Here is a 17,971-nt window from a genome sequence, read left to right as displayed (position 1 = left end):
AAAAACGTATTTTCCGGGAACGGATAATCGAGGTTCCACTGTATCTTTTTTTGTGATGTTTAGCCAAATTGTTCACGGTTCATTCATTCCCGGATTTTCCATTTTCCCGTGTTGTAAGTTTATTTTTAAGGGGGACCCTCCAAAAACAGAATCGAGGTTCCACTGTACTCTTATATCACATCATTCGTTTCATCTCATTAACTCCTCTGATGAGGCTGATGCCAGGAAGGGCATGCGGTCGTAAAAACTTGCTACGAAAATTTGTCTCACTTCATACTCGACCCTGTACAGAAAAGGGACGAGGGTATCTTATTATGCAATATTAACCCTCTCCCGCCCATAGCGTAGTAATGCGTACTTTTACTTCTAGTCGCATGTATGAGCCATCTATCGGCCGATAGACAAATATAACTTACTGTTACTAGCATGTGCACTTCCTAGAGACCAAAGATATTAGTTTTCTTCTTTTAAAACCTTAGCAGGCGTATTAGAACACAAAATACGGAAGGCAGTGACTTATTGTAAACAAACACGTCGACACTTAATTCGCGTGAAAATATTTTATGTGATAACGACATTGAACGTTTGGTGAACGATAATTCTGACCGTGAAACTGTTAGTAGTGGCTTAAGTGAAGTCAGTGAAGTGGAAAGTGAAAATGAAAGTGATGATATTTCAGGAAATGACTACGTAGATTGTAGGCCTAACTTTCAGTGGACAAATACATTGTCTTACGTCGAACCGGCGGACTTTACTGAAGAGGTAGGACCTTGCAATTCTCATCCTGTGGGTAGTAATGCATTAGAGTATTTTCAATTTAATTCCCCAGAAAACGAATGAGCATGCTGCTTACATGTCTGCATTATCATAATGATGGCTGAAAAGAATTGCTTTAATTCTGGGGAAAACATGCATTTTCATATGGACGGGAAAGGGTTAATACAAAAGAACGTAATGGCACTTATTAATGCCATTCAGTCAAGCAGTAGGCCTACTACACAGTAAACCTGACCATTGCTTTCATTTGAATTATCGTCGTCTTGTACTGCCAACATCCCTGCTACCAGCATGCCGTCATTCCAAATGTCATCTTCATGGCAATCCCGAGTATGCGAAATCCAGTCTTTTTGAAACTTAATAGTTTTTTTTTTGTGACTATAGAGTGCAAACAATGAAAATTATTTACAAATGGTTTCCAGAGATGGTCTCTGTTATTCCCAGTGGGTGTTTGTGTAGCAGAAGCCACCCCTTCTGAATAAAGCTGTGTTGTAATAGACATGCCAACCCACAAGCTGATAACAAGCGTATGTTACGAGATGTACTTCTGAATGTAATATGTAGTGACTGGAAGCGTTCTTTGCATAACTGTGGCTATTGAAAGACCAACCCTTATTTTTTTAAAGTATATTTCACACACGTTCTCAACATGTATCACATCAGGACTTACCTAAACAGCTGTAAATGAGACAAGAGAGATTGTATTGTTTAGGTTAGGTACGCTATCAATTGCCCGCATAGTGCCAGAAGATCCATGCTGAGAAGATTAAAAATGAACAGGCAAGAATCTACAGGTGTGGCGATACTGAGTTTATCGTAATGTTTAATTTCGCACAATCGTTGTCACCATTTTTTTATCAACGCACAGTTTGTTAAGTAGTGATATAAAATTATTATTTGAAAGGTGAGTAAAACAATGGTTATGGTTGGATTTTTTAAATCACATTTTAAAACTACTTCTAATAAAAAATAAACAAAAAACCACCACACCCTATATCAGACTGAGTTACAAGATATTAAACAATCAGTTTGTTAATGATCTCCCCTTTTATATCAATAGCAACAACCGCGATGATTTCTTAACCAAAGAAAACTCTGCTTCCTCATGCCACAGTGGTGCAGCCCCTTAGACTCTACCCCAATGGAAGGGAGTTGCATGCATCATTTTTATCAGATAACAACCCTCCTGCCATTCGTAAATCTCTGGCAATTCGGTACCGGAAATTGAACTAAGGCTCCTGAGAATGGTAGCTAATTCTGCTAACCATTACGGTAGCAGTCATTGTTAACTACAAAACACATACATGGATGATCCGTGCGTGCAATGCACAGGTCGGACACAAAACTATTCACCCATTTGTGCAAGGCCATCGGAGCTGCGGTCGGCCTAAGCTAGAGATGGACATTTCTCAATTACAAAGAACAGATGTATCGCATGGCTTCGACAAATATTTTCACGATGTTGATTATATAAATTTACTAATTCGGAACAAATATTTCATGTTCCCTATGGGAATCAACATCTTTTATCTCATGGCCAGGCAAACATCAATTTTCGAAAATGAGACGAAGTCCCTCATAGTGCATTGGCACTGCTGGCGGCTCTAAATAGCCTACACAGTGGCTTCCACGGTACGCACTAGCCATACGTCTTGGTAGTTGAGCTATTTACCAACTGATCATCCCAACTTAGCATACTGCAGCGAAACGCTGGCAACCAAGAATGAGTTACCTGTAAAATTTATAACGTCCAATAATGGACCAGCTATAGTGGAATTAAGTATTTTCATTGCGTGGGTTATTTGGTGTTTACCCGACAAAATTAATTAAATCTCAGCCATAGACGCCCAAGAGAGTTTCGGTTTACTCGGCCTGCCATCTAGTGGGGGCCTAGAGTAAAACGGAACGTCGAAATTGACGAGCAGACAGCCAGATGGCGTCAAATTGAAATGTCTGCACACGGTAGCTGAGGCCATACGATTATTATTATTATTATTATTGCGTGGGTTGCACGGACAAAACTATTCATTATGATGATGATTCTTGTTTAAAGGGGCCTAACATCGAGGTCATCGGACCCTAATGGTACGAAATGAAATTACAAATTAAAACCCCCAAAAAATCCGACTACAATTCAAAATGCAACGACAAAAAATGAGTGGATGGATTTGAATTTAAAACGATCAGTCGAACTGACCCACAGTGCCTCACATGCACAGATGCTGGCGTAGAACAATAGTAGTACTGACCAAGGGACTGCTTCTATAGCACAATACTGAATCAATGATACTTGTAGCAAAAAGGGGCCCAAAATCCGAGTCGGCGGCCCCTCACAATGGTACTTGTCGCTAGGAAGGTAGAACCATGGTATTTGTCAGTTTGCAGTACTAATCAAGAGTGGCATAGACTTGCGGTATTCCACACATTTTGGTAGTAATCACAGGTAATTAAATTTGCACGTGTACTACAGACCTATGCTGTTTCGCATATTGCGGAGCCATTTACAGGCAACGAAAACCTATGGTGTTCATCACATAAGGGTTCTTACTACCCTGTGGTGTTCCTCATATAGTGGGTACTAATCATAGGCAAGCCAGAACCATGGGTTCCCTCATCCCATGGTACTGCTCATATGGTGCTACAAATGACAGGTACTGTAAAAGCCGTCCAGCCCTCATTTTCTACTAATCACAAACCTACTCGGTACCCAACATAGTGGCACTGTGTGTAAGTAAAAGCGACCCATGGCATTCCCCGCATGGTGGTACTAATCACGAGTAGTTTCATGGTTCTACTTTGATCATCCCTTGCTCGCCCCTTTTAGTCGCCTCTTCTGACAGGCAGGGGATACCATGGGGGAATTAGTCTTCCTCCCCCACCCACAGGGGGTTGTGTGATTAGTCCGCGAGAGGCATTTTATTTCTCTCAAGTCCACTGGCAAGCCGGTTAGGACCCCCCTCATCCGCCACCTGGGAGTATCGCCTGTCCAACCGCTACGCTGTGCGATGTCATCAGAGCTGCAGTACGACTTGTACCCACTTTGAAGCGAGATCGGACGGGGTCTTGTATGCAAGATTTATTTTTGTCATTTTCTTTGTCTCGAAAAGTCAGCGGGGTCTAAGACGTGACGGGGTGTAATACAAGAAAATACGGTATTTCTTAACTAAAGTAAACCCGTGCCCTCAATCTCGAGGTGTTGCAGCTCTTTTTATGCACGCCGAATGAAGGTGTGAGCTGCACGAACAATTTTATCGCATACCAAACCACCTGCCATTTTTAAATCACTGGCAATACAGGGATTCAAATTTGCGCCCCTGAGAACGGCATCTAATCGAGCTAACCATTAAACTGTGCAGCAGACATTTTTAACAACAAAACAGACGTACAGTATGACTTCGCGTTCACATGGTGTGCGTCACGCAGGAAAAAAGCTATTCTCGCATCTATACGTCATTGGAGCTGCAGTACTGCATCGAAGCAAAATCATCGTTCTCTGAGGAATTGAAATGGAAGGGTCTTATATACGAGAGTTGCGATTTCTTTTTAATTTTACTTTGTCTAGTAAAATCCAGAGAAGCCTAATACCGGAGGATATATGGTAAATTTCAAATTCAGAGCATTTAAATTTTTCATTTGCCTATTATAAACTTTGCCCACTGTTAGGAACCCATACGTATGGAAAGTTGATGGTATAATAATACAGTAAAATACCAGTATAACAAAATTTTGGGGACCTCTGAAATTAATTTGTTATACTGAAATTTTGTTATACTGAAATAAGTCAATTCGTAAGAACTCGCCTAGTATTATATCCGTTAGTTATTGTTGTTTTTAGGGGCGGAACTACAAGGTCATCTGCCCTGTTATATCAGCTGCAGGATCTATATAACTTCAAAATACCATTATAATAATAAGAGTTACAGTACTGACAGATGTTTTCAGAAAATCTATTTTTACATTGTACCAGCAAGTCTACACACACTGTTCCAGAACATCATTTTTTGAAAAAGTCTCTGATTTTCTTCTGAACAGATCCAGACACAAAAGCTCGTTCCAAATAGTCACCAACCACTGCCCATGAAGTTAAAACAGATTCTGGCACATCACTTCGTGACACAAGAAAATCTTGAAGGCTACGTGCCATGTTCGTTGCCTGCTGAAGAGTCAAGCTCTGTCGATCACAATCATTTAGGGGGTTGTCTTCCTCTTCCTCCTCATCGCATGGATCTCTATCATTCATAATGTCCTCCACAATTTCCTCATTTGTGATTTCTTTGTGGACTATTACATCACTATCTACATTGATGTAGTCGGTAAGACTTACCGTAGATGGCACATCCAAAGTTGTACACAAACGCTTCCAATTCTCCTCGGTTTCCACATCATCCAACACTTCACTTTCTGCGACGTCTTCTGTAAAAACCACTCCAGCTTTTCTAAAGCAGTTTGTGATGATGCCTGCATTCAGGGATTTCCATGCAGCATTGCTTCCACTATATTGATGTTAATGGCTCTATTCGTGGCAACGTTGCACAGCATTCGACGGACTACACGAGCTCGGTAATACCGCTTTAGTGCATGAATTATACCCTGATCCAGCGGCTGCACAATTGAAGTTGTATTTGGAGGCAAAAATAAAACTTTTACATGCTCCAAATGGCGAGGCACACAATTATGAGAAGAGCAATTGTCCAATAATAGAAGAATTCTCCTCTTTTCGGCCTTCATCCGACGTTCCAAGTCCAACAACCACTCTTTGAATAGCACAATGTCATCCATGCCTTAGAATTGTGCCTGTATTCACAGGGCAGATGTTGCACTCCCTTGAAACACCTTGGCTTCCCAAATTTCCCAATTATGAGAGGTTTCAGTTTGTCCGTCCCTGTGGAACTGGTGCACAAAAGAGCCGTGATACGTTCTTTTGAACGTTTGCCCCCAGAACACTTATTTCCCTTAAAATCGAGGGTTTTGTTCGGCATTAGTTTATAAAATAAAGCAGTTTCGTCTGCATTATAAATGTCTGCCAGCGAATATTCTTTCAAGGCATCCTTTAGAGTCTCCAGCCGCCATGAAGACGCAACTTCCTTCGGGACATCGTTAACTTCACCGTTTATAATTTTGTGGGGTATGCCATATCTCTCCCGGAACCTATGAAGCCAACCTGCACTACCCATAAACTCAGGTGACCCAAGCGAACGTGCGAAAGATCGCGCACGCTCACATAACAGTGGGCCATTTATTGGAATGTTTTTACTCCGCATTTCCACAAACCACGTATAGACGGCTTGGTCCACCTCCTTGTAGTCGGCTGTCCTGATCTGCTTACGCTGTGGACCTAGGGCATCAGCATCAATGTTTTCCTCTATCTTGCTTTTCTGTTTTAAAAACGCAGAAAGTGTTGACGGCTAATGCCATACTACTTCGCTACATCTCCTTTCTTTCCGCCTTTCTCTACTTCCGCAAGTATTTTACGTTTTTCAGTCAACGAAAACTGCTGTCGCTTCTGCCTATCCCTTTGCGGTGATATGTACGGTACTTATTTATTTAACGAAATGCACACGAAATTTGCAAGTTTAATGATATAACCTTAACAGCAAGAAGTAGTTCTCCAAGAGAGAAAGAGAAAACAAGCAGAAATCAGCCTGGATTTTTATTCATCTGATTGACCGCACCTGGACCGGTCCAAATAATGACGTGAGAAGTGCTTTGGATAGGCTTTGCGAATTAAATACGAAGAAGAAACATGCAATGCATCCGTCGCGTTCATTGGTGGATTACAAACATGGCGATCCTACTCAGCCAATAGTGTGACGTCTTACATTGGTTGATGGGCCAAGCCTATTGGTTGCGCAAAGCGTAACGTTCATTGGTGGATTGCAAACTTGGCGCTCGTACTCAGCTAATAGAGTGACGTCTTACATTGGATGACGGGCGAACCATATTTATTTATTTAATAGCGTACAAATGTGCATTAAAGGAAAAAAATACATTAATCTTTCGCATATTCTATTGAAGATTTCGTCCTCTTGTTGCACTTGCTGAAATGATTGCGATCGCAATGTTTATCACACAATGTAGGGACGGTTCATGAAAGTCTGATCGCCGGCATAGACTATGGTGAAACTCATGTACCGCCCGCCTGTTCAAAGCACTTCTCACGTCATTATTTGGACCGGTCCAGCTGCGGTCAATCATAGCATCAGCTGAATAAAAATCCAGGCTGATTTCTGCTTGTTATCTCTTTATCTCTTGGAGAACTACTCGCTGCGTATGTGAAAGCTGCATTCTTATTTTCAAATCTTCCCGTAAAAAAAAGTTTCTTTGGATGATTATAACGCAAGTCGTGATGGTGACATCCTGGAGATGCCCAGTATTCGTTTCAGAAATCTGGCCTTTACATTTTCAATAGTTCGAAGGTCGGACACCGTTAGTCTTTCCCAAATAAGTTCCATACCATATGTGAGAACTGGGCGAAGCGTATTGGTTACACAAAAGCGATTGCCTTCTCGATCGCGTACGGTGCATGTATGGAAAATGGCGATCATATCGTCTGAATAACGAAATAATGTAACAAGAAAAATGTTGGTCATAAAACAGGATGAATTTTGGTTTTAATTTGACAAAATATGGTCAAACTGGTAAATAAAAGAGCGCAATTTTAATTAGTTAAACTGAAACTACGAAATTGGTTAAAATGAAATATTTTAACATACAACAAATAGGGAAAAAGGAAGGGACCAAAAAAATTATTCGTTATTCTGAAAATTTCGTTATACTGGTGTTCGTTACAGCGGAATTCTACTGTAAATCATATTTCTTGATCTATAATGTTTAACTGGCCCATCTTATTCCAGAACAGGCGGGCTTTACATCCGGAAGGCACTGCACTTCACAGGTGCTGAACTTAACTCAGCACAGAGGATGGGTTTGAAAGACGTAAAATCACAGGAGTGGTATTCGTGGACCCTACAGTAGCGTGCGACACACAGTGCATCATGGAACTTTGATCACCAAGGTCTTTAACTTCACCGGAGACTATGGTTTCACGAAGATCGTTGAAACTCTATTGCAGAATCGCTGGTTCTTTGTTGAGTTTCAAAAGTGCAGTAGGTGGAAGGATTCAACGGAATGGACTTCCTCAGGGCAGTGTCCTCTCGCCAATCCTGTAACATCTACACGAATGACCAGCCAAGGCCTTGCTATACAAGAAGCTTCATTTATACCGATGACCTGGCTTTAGCTGTCCAGTGCGACGACTTTCAAACCACTGAATTGCAGCTCTCAAATGCACTTAAGGATCTTTATGTGTACTATCAAAAGAACTGGCTACTGCAAAACACAACTAAGACCCAGGTGTGTGCATTTCATCTTCAAAATTGAGAAGGTACCAGATAGCTGTGTGTGATGTGGGAGGGGAAGCAATTGAAACATTGTTTTACACTAACCTACTTGGGTGTCAGTTTAGACCGGACCGTAACATACAAGAAACACTGTGTTAACTCTGGACAGAAACTATCAGCCACCGAGCTCGATAGCTGCAGTCGCTTAAGTGCGGCCAGTATCCAGTACTCGGGAGATAGTAGGTTCGAACCCCACTGTCGGCAGTCCTGAAGATTGTTTTCCGTGATTTCCCATTTTCACACCAAGCAAATGCTGGGGCTGTACCTTAATTAAGGCCACGGCCGCTTCCTTCCCAGTCCTAGCCCTTTCCTGTCCCATCGTCGCCATAAGACATATCTGTGTCGGTGCGACGTAAAGCCAATAGAAAAAAAACAAACAACCTATCATCCCGAAATAACATCCTCCGTAAACTTGTCTTGAGCAAATGGAGAGCCCATCCAACTTTGTTAAGAACCTCAGCTCTTGCTCAGAGTTTTTCTGCAGCTGAGCATGCATGTCCTGTATGGTTCAGGTCAGCCCATACGAAGTGGGTGGATGCAGCCCTTAACGAAACATGTAGAATAGTAACTGGGTGTCTGAAACCTACTCCCACTGACAATCTCTACTACTTGGCTGGTATTTATCCTCCAGACATTCTGCGAGAAGTGTTTGCACGGCAAGAGATGTCGAAGGTGGATCTCACAAGAAACCACCCGTTATTTGGACAATGAGCTCCACACAGAAGACTGAAGTCCTGGGAAAGTTCCCTCAATGTCTCCGAGGCTCCGGTTAAGCCAACAAGACAGCACGTTGTGATATGTGAGGAGCAAAAAATGGAGCATTTTTCTAATTGGATGGTGCCTTCTGAATCTCCACCCCCTGGTCATCATTTGGAATGGACAACCTGGAAGGCACTGAATCGTTTGAGAAGTGGAGTAGGTAAATCCAGGGATAACCTAAAAAAATGGGGTTACCTGAAAGATCAGACAGACATCTGCGATTGTGGGGAGCAGCAAACTTCCCAACTGTCAGTCCTGCCCTGTTCGTTGTACACTTCAAGATTTGATTCAAGCCACTGAAGAGGAAATTTCTGTTGCCCATTTCTGGGCAGATATTGTGCGAAACATGTTTGTGACATAAAATGTACTTTGCTTTATTTGTATATATTACCTCATATTTCAAGTTTTTTCAACACACCGACATGAAATAAATAACCGGCCCATATTAATAACAGACCATATTAGTTCCAGAAAATACATTAATCAACTTCCTTGAATTATAGTGTATATTAAAAATTAAAACCCCGAAATATCTGAACTCACCTAGAATTTCAGCTAAATACAAAAAGATCATTGGAATATCTATGGCAAGGTCATCCGCTTGACTAATAATTTCCGAAAATCTGGAACAATAAAGCAAGAGTTAATACAGCAAAAAAAAAGAGAGAGAGAGAGAGAGAGTTATCTAAAAAAATTAACAAGAATACATACCCTTGGAGGAACTGGATCTTTGTTACCACATTATCCCTGATTAAGTGGCACATAAGTTTCCCTATATTTTGACGAGCTTGACTTGATTTCTCTAATACACTATTTAAAGCTTCTATCACAAATGGAATAATATTAGATACCCCGAATGTTTCTGCAACAGACAGCGCAGTTTCCTGAAAAAGAGAGAGACAAGGTAAGTTCACTAAAAACAAAGAGTATAATTAACTGAGTTCCATGGAACAAATAGTCCTCTCATTTAGAACAATGTCTTCATTATAACTCAGTCCACTACTTTCATTTTGTTAATCATAGAGGATTATCCAAGCTACAACAGATATTACAAAATCAGAACATTATAAGAGTATGATCAATAATAGGAACAGCAGCGAAGCTCCATAGTGATAAAATAAATGGCATTCTGTTAACAAGCCAAAGAACACCAGTGCTTGCAGCGGCCAGCAAGTTGCAACTGTCTGGAAGAAAGGACTGTTCCAAACAGCTGATTGCACCTTCCCATGTAAATTATAACCCCTGAATAACTACATTAATCAAAAATGTGAAAGGGTTAATAAATTAATTACCGTATGATCCAGAATACCACCCGCTACCGAATAAGATGCACACCCTAAATTTGAGGCGGCAAAATACAGAAAAAAAACTAACATACATACCTATTTAATTTTCTTCAAATATACCACAAAGATAAATTCAAACAGCTTACAATTAATAAAATCATCACAAAAATTGTAAATAAAATCGGTGCAATCACAATTCCCCGTCATCTGAAGTTTCACCACAGGAACCGACCATTTATAATGGTATTATAGCAACTTTCGTCGCTGGCATTTTCCCACTAGTAGACGTCCTCACTACCGTCCAATGAAATTTAAATTCCACATTTCTTAAAGCTTTTGGACACTAGATCTTTGGGAATGCACAACCACGCGGTCTTGATCTAGCTGCACATTAGTCCCACTTTAGGCCACAAATTGCAGTTTTGAAAGACAGGTTCGCGCACACATCCAACAGCTGTAGAATAGAAGAGAGTCCTCCGGGAATTATCGTAAGATCGGCTTTTCCTTTCCGCATATCTTTTACGGCATCAGTTGTATGTCCTTGGTAATTGGCCAACACAAGCATCTTTTGTTTTTTTTGTAACAAAGCTCCTGGGCGACGTTGTCAAACGCACTTCACCCAGTCATCAACTAATGCACTGTCCATCCAGCTGGACTCCTGTTCTAACCCCAGACGGCAAGTTTCGTTTTGGAAGATTTTTCCTGTTCAGAACCACATATGGAGGGAGTTTGGTTCCATCCGCTAATACGCTGAGCATTACCGTGCATCGTTGCTTTTCGTTACCACCTGTTCTGATGGTTACACTTTTAGAACCTCTCGTATCCACTGTATTTTCCAACGGCATTTCAAAATAGATAGATGTCTGGTAAACATTCCCAATTTGCGACAGCAAATAAGAATTTGGCACCCACAAATGAGTAATGTGATGCCGAAAGGCTGTTAATTTTTCTTCATACGCCCCAGGGAGACATCGTGAAATAGACGTACGTCTCCGAATGCACAATCCCTATCACCAATAAAAGTTTGGGATCCATCCGCGGCTTGCAGTAAAACCCTCTGTTATGAATTCTTTTGAGATCTCTAGTGCTTTCAATCGACACATTTCACTAGAAATACCATATCCTAACTCACGTTTTTCTATCACAAATTTGTGGAGTCGGTCTTCAATTTCCGGACATACTGCATTCTGCCCGCGGAACGCTCCATGATCGCCATTACTTTTTAGAAGTTTTCCTTTTTCTTCTGCCAATTATGAATACACAATTCATCAATATCCTACTTTCTGCCAACGGCACGATTTCCGTATATTTCAGCTTCGCTTACAACTTGTAGTTTCTCACGTACAGGGAATGACGGCAGACGCCGTTTAGAATCCATTGCTTAGTATCGAGAGAGCACTTTCATGGGACAGATACGGAACTCTAATGTGAGCGAGGTAGACTTCCGCATCCAACAGGCTTGACTCTCGCAAAGTACGATATCCCGCGAGATCAGCTATTCGAGCGCACTTGAGAAACAAATGACGATCGAGCAACCGCAGCAGTGGCTTTCATATTTACAATATATTCTTTGATTTACCGTATTTCATAACGTTACATTCCGGGTTTACATGCCACTGTAACTGTATTGAGAAAATAAATCGATCTTGTTTTCTGGAATGCAACTAAAGCACAATAAGACCGGAATGCCCGTTTACATCCGGTATATTGACAACGGTAACCGTATTCAAATCTATTTCAATACTCCATGTAAATGTAGTAGATGGCCCTGTGGTGTAAGGGTAGCGTGCCTGCCTCTTACCTGGAGTCCCCAGGTTAGATTCCCAGCCAGGTCATGGAATTTGACCTGGATCTGAGGGCTCGATCGAGGTCTACTCAGCCTACGCGATTAGAATTTAGGAGTTATCTGACGGTGAGATAGCGGCCCCAGCTAGAAAGCCAAGAAAAACGGCTGAGAGGATTTGTCGTGATGACCACACGACACCTCGTAACCTGCATGCCTTCGAGTTGAGAAGCGGTCGCTTGGTAGACCAAGGCCGTTCAAGGGCTGAAGTGCCATGGGGTTTGGCTTGATTCGGTTTACGTAAACGTAGTAAATATTTATGAGAATGAACGGCTTGAATACGACCCGCACCCAACATTTAGAACCAATATTTTGGGGAAAAAAGAGCGGGTGATATACGGAATTATATGGTAATTATTGCTGCAGAATAGTAATAACAACAAAGTTTATGTTTACAATTTATTTTCGACGGAACAACTGATCACACCACTGTAGTTAACATGCGAGAGGTCGCACCTGCGGCAATTTGCCGCACTTTTAAATATTTGTTAATAATTTTGTTGCTAGCCGCTGTAGGGCTTAGGGCTCTCGTTTCTCCCCTCCCCTCCCTCTCTCTCGCCAGACGTTGATTATAGTCAGTGAACTGACCGCTGCGTTCTGGAGTAGTTTTAAGTTTTCTTTCACTCTCGCATCTGACGTGGCATATTGCCTTCATGCGACCCCTCGTGTAGATCATTCTTACATGACCGCATTTGCAAAAAAGTTTAAGTAAAGTTCATGAGGTTTATGGTGGCTCTCAGTGAAGTGTGGTGCTGTAGTTTTATCTTGAATTGTGACCAAATAGTTCATTGAAATGTACAAATTGAAACGTTGCGGCAATTTGCTCACACGCGACCTCTCGCGCTCTTTAAAAACTCTCGTAAATTTACCAGATTTTGGGACAAAATTCATTAATTATTTTACATTGAGGAAATATTGTTACTGGGTAATTATGTTAGTACTAGTCGAAAGGCAGTTACACAGGGTACATGTTAATATTTTTATCAGAGCATTCACCGTCAAAGGAAAATAGCAGCGTATTAAAATATGAAGCGTGTGCAATTTGCCTTTGCGCGACCTCTAGCACTCTAAAACGGGTATGACCTCTCGCGTGTTAAGGTCTAAACCAATTTTGAGGTCCTAATATTGAACTTAAGTATGGTATTTCACATAACACAGGTAAATAGCAATGAAGTAAAAACAAATCAATATTCAAAGACTAAATTTCAAGTACTCTTTTTTTTATGGCAATAAAAGTTTCCACCCTAACTGTAGTTCTAGCTAAGGGACTTAATTTCGCTGTCACTCCCTAGAATCCCACTTAAGATTTGTAACTACATCCGCTGAGGCAGCCATCCACAAACTACCTACAGATGAGGCTGAGGAAATACGACAGCAATATGCAGACTGATAAGGTCTGCTGCTGTACCCACACCTAATTTAACAAGAGGTAAGAGAAGAGCTCTGAAGGAATTTAAAGATGATTCTGAACTAACCATTCTCCCCCAGCCGATAAAGGGTAATGCGATGGCAATAATGGTCACTGACAAGTGGAAGAACAAGATCTCTGCAATGTCGTCAGAGCCTGCTTACAGACCGACCTCGCGTGATCCTACCACTCGTGTGTCAAACGCCACTGAGAAGCTCTTAACCCGTAACAGCCCAACGTGTCCATATGGACGCATATGTCAGTTGTATTTCAATTGCTCATGTGAATTTTTTTGAGACAATATTTTACATTTGTATGCCTGTATAGATTTAAGAAAACTGTGATCCCTGTGTCAGTTTCTTATAGACATGCTAGTTCTTACTTGGCGCATTGTTGTAACAGTATGATTGTTGGGAGTTTTTTCATCATTAAAATGATTGGCATAGATGTTGAGCAAGTACATTATTGTCCTATCATATTAACTTTTTTCGGATGAGTTTCGGATTTATAAGCCACAGAACAGTATAAACAATGGGCAGAACATCATAGAGTAATACTTAGCCAGTCAGATATATAATCAACACGTTTCGCTGCATACCATATGGACATAACGGTCAGTTATGGAGCATGGTTAACTTTATGCACTCTTCGAACGTAATGATTCTCTTACTTTAGGGCCTTCCCAAGAGCATCACCCCCGATCTGAGTGTTAAGGATGCCCTGGACATACTCCTGCAAGATAGAAGTGTTCCTGTGACAGATGCAGTTTATATAGCACTACCGGATACACTTGACAAAGATGCGTTATGATGGCATCTAAACCAAAACGCCCGCCAGATTCTAACTGATGCGGAAGTCAGTCTAGTAAATAAGGAAACTGACACCAAGCATTGAAAACTAACTGAACGAAAGCAGAGGTGGAACATGAACAGGAGAGTCAACGGGGGTATTTTGAACATTCACAGTGTAACTATTATGGCATTAGTGTGACAAAGTGGAAAGAACTCTGTTCCCGCAGCTTCAGCCTGTGTTGATATACATCCTGTGTCCATGGTAAAAGGTATTCCACAAAGGAGAAAAGATCCAGTCAAATTCATCATCCTTAAAAGGTTGGCAAATATAATGGGGATATGAGAGGTAAGGACAGAATGAAAACCCTTGCTATGTACAGGATCAATATTTGAAACATGAAAGGGTACTGGGCTTGGCTCTCATGGATTATTGATCTCTATCCACTATACACGGCAACTGAAGAAAGGAACAGGTGCAAAGCTCACACAATTAGATTTCCAACGAGAAATTGTGCAAGGGTACCCGACAAAATACATGAATCCCACTAAAGGAGCAGGAAGACCATCCACTGGTAAGTAGCTAGGTAGCTGGGGTAGCTATGGTAAGTCACTCTTGGTGGTAGTGGCCAATTTCTTTATGGAGCATTCTGAGAAGGAGGCTATTCCTTGAGCACCCAACAAACCCAAGATTTGCTAGAGGTATGTTACCGACGCATTTGTGGTAATGACAGAAGATCCTGAGAAACTTGTAGCCTTTTTAAATCACTTAAATCAGCAACATCCTTCACTTAAATTCACTACGGTGATGGAGTCTGATTCCTTCCTTTCTCGGATGTTCTAGTAAGAAAGAAACCAGATGGCTACTTAGGACAGAGTCCGTCGTAAGCCTGTCGACACAAATCATTATCACCATGCAGATTCTCACCACCACCCAGCACAAAACAGGGCATTCTCATGACAATCGCCATGAGAGTGACAAATTTGTGAGGCATCAAATATCCAGGAGGAGATAGACACTCAAAGTCACGTTCAAGGGTAATGGTTACAACAATGTACAGATTCATAGAACCCTGCATGCCACAGGGACAACTAAGCAGAGCACACAGAAAGAAGAAGGGAACTGCCCACCTGCCTTACATTCACAATACCAGAGACTGAATTGTCAAGGCCCTTGGCAGTCACTAAAATTGCTCAGTTTAGGTAAAAGCAAGGACAAAATGTCCCCATTATCACACCCTCGGGTGCACGAAATTCCCTGTACTTGTGGCAAGGTATACAGTGGGCAAGCATGCCGATCCAATGGGACGCGCATGAAGGAACACCAAAGTCAGTCACAACCAGGCACACAAGTCAGCAATAGACGGGCACGCCCTATCATCTGGTCATGTCGTATTCCAAGATGTTCGAGCTCTTACCCACACTAAACATTACAGGTCTAGGATTATATGGGAAGCTGTGGAAATATGTAAAATATCCTAACAATTTCAACAGGGACACTGGCTATCCATTAAGTCATACAGGGTTGCCAGCCATCAAAGATTTACGTAGGTAGTTCTGTTCTCTGTACTTTCTCTATTCTTATTTCGTTTCGGGCTTTTCGAAATTCATACGCCCGTCATCACCAGATGGCTGATTCCAAGCTATGTGTTATATGTTGTCATACTTTCGTAACGAGTATACACCCGCTATGATCTACCCACACCAAACGGACTCGCTCATTATCATCCTCTTGTTTTCTCCACACACCTTTCCATTCTTCAGCTCTATTCTATTCTATTCTATCGTGGTGTCGTTTGTTGCGTATCTTATTCTCTTAATTATTATTTATTTCTGCTACCACATTCGTTCCCGATTCGTCTGGTGTCCTCTGTTACTTCTCACGGACACACACTGACAGACAGACTATGTTAATTGTAGCTTACAGCAATTATCAGCTCCTGCTTGGAATACTGTGCTATGCCACCATACAGCGAGCCACTGGGTGATGAATGAACGTACTACTACAGCTCGAATGGTGAACTATTCTTAAATTCAAACCCTCATACAGTAGAGTATACCTCGTGAAAGTAGAATTTTCTTTTGGAGACGCGGAACATAGCTCTCTGCGAAATATAAAGGATTTCACCTCCCTTTTCTTGATATGGCATAAGCCCAAATCATGTCTACAGCTTTTATTATCAAAAAGGAAATTATTATTATATAAGCTTGCACACCTGCCAACTTTTAGAAACAAAAAATAGGAAATGTTTGAATTCTTGAGTTTCATCACATATATTCCACACCACTGTCCAGGTCAAAAAAGGTCAGTATATAAGACATACATATCTACAGTGACAATGAGAACTGACCATTAAATTTAAAATCTTAAACTAAGAAAACATAAAAATGGTTACAACATAACGTACCTAATTCTTATTTATGTCCCACACATGCAACAAAATGCATAATACCGTATTTTCTCGCATAATTAACGCACATTTTTGACAAACAAAATACAGGCGAACACTTCAGACAGGGAAATTATTCAAAGAATTCATATATTTGTAAATTATTTACAATTCATTTACTTTTAAAAGATATAATATAAACACAACTGGTTGAACTCATTTGCGGTTATAGTCATTTGGCACTAAATTCTGCTATGAAAAGTCAAATACGGTATCAGGTAAGTTAGACATGTGGGTCTGACGTGACGAGCTGACAATACGACCTGAAGTGAAATAAAACATGAACTAATAAAAGTACAATTCATGTTATGTCATAATGACATACCGGGAAAACAAAAAGAACTGTCCAACACGAGAAGGGATGGGCATTGTATCCAATCTTATACTAGTGACGTTTCCATCCACCCTTTTTCTTGAATACGAACGTGGATCACCCGTGGAAATTTTGCTTTAGGCATTGTTTTTTGTTTTAGTACAATGTAAGGGGCAAGCTTTCTTCCATCAGCTGCTACAGCAAGCATTGCAGTACATTGTCGTTTTTTGCTTCCGGTAGCATGTACGATAACATTTTATGTTCCTTTCTTATCGTTTGTTCGACTTTGTTGCATATGGAAACTGATTGGGGAAATTATATTCCTTCATTTTACGCCTCCAACCACAAAGCGATGAAAATGGTTGAGAAGATTCGTCATTTTTGGCATAATGTTGTTCGTCAAAGAAAAACTCCATTTCTCTTCATAAAATTCATCAAGTCTCGGCTAACCTTCAAACCCGAGACACAGATTCCATGTGCAGAGGCTATTTCTCATTCTTTAAAATACAGCATTTCGTGAGAAACAGCATAAAGTAACAAAAGCATATATTTAAGCAGATTCTCCCCTACTTGCCGCTTTTTGGGCCGTGAAATGCTTTGCGAGACTTGTTGGCCGCTTGAAGTGCACTTCTGTTACCGCGGTAACTCACGTCTCATTTGGACGCTGAATACTTGCTGCCCGCTGCCCTATTCCCATATGTTTCAACGTAACTGATCACCTCGAGTTTGTATGATGCAGTATTACTCAAATATTGTGGACTGACATACAATTTTGAGATCAAACAATGTCCCATACCCAAAACAGTCTTAAAACTAGTGCAGTGGGATTTCCTGCCAACTAATAACAGCAGGTTGCCCTGTATTTGGAATGCCCGCTTTCGCAATAGGAAGTCCGCTACCTGAGTACCATAGTTGACATCTTTATTTCGAAGTTGTAGGTCTCGCAA

The 17,971-nt window shown here is 41.1% G+C and overlaps 1 protein-coding gene across 5 annotated transcripts in view; it reads right to left on the bottom strand.

Moving 5' to 3' along the window:
* LOC136876417 (eukaryotic translation initiation factor 4 gamma 1) overlaps nucleotides 1-17,971 on the bottom strand; it is a 700,368-nt gene that overhangs the window by 42,298 nt on the left and 640,099 nt on the right. For all 5 annotated transcript variants that reach the window (XM_067150372.2, XM_067150376.2, XM_067150374.2 and 2 more), the window contains 2 exons: nucleotides 9,648-9,820; nucleotides 9,480-9,559 (listed from right to left, as the gene is read on the bottom strand). In XM_067150372.2, the coding sequence (XP_067006473.2) occupies nucleotides 9,480-9,559; nucleotides 9,648-9,820 (253 nt within the window). The remainder of the gene's footprint in view (nucleotides 1-9,479; nucleotides 9,560-9,647; nucleotides 9,821-17,971) is intronic.

Source organism: Anabrus simplex, chromosome 6, assembly GCF_040414725.1.
Source record: "Anabrus simplex isolate iqAnaSimp1 chromosome 6, ASM4041472v1, whole genome shotgun sequence".
Taxonomy (NCBI): domain Eukaryota; kingdom Metazoa; phylum Arthropoda; class Insecta; order Orthoptera; family Tettigoniidae; genus Anabrus; species Anabrus simplex.
This window is presented reverse-complemented; position numbering and strand designations above follow the sequence as displayed.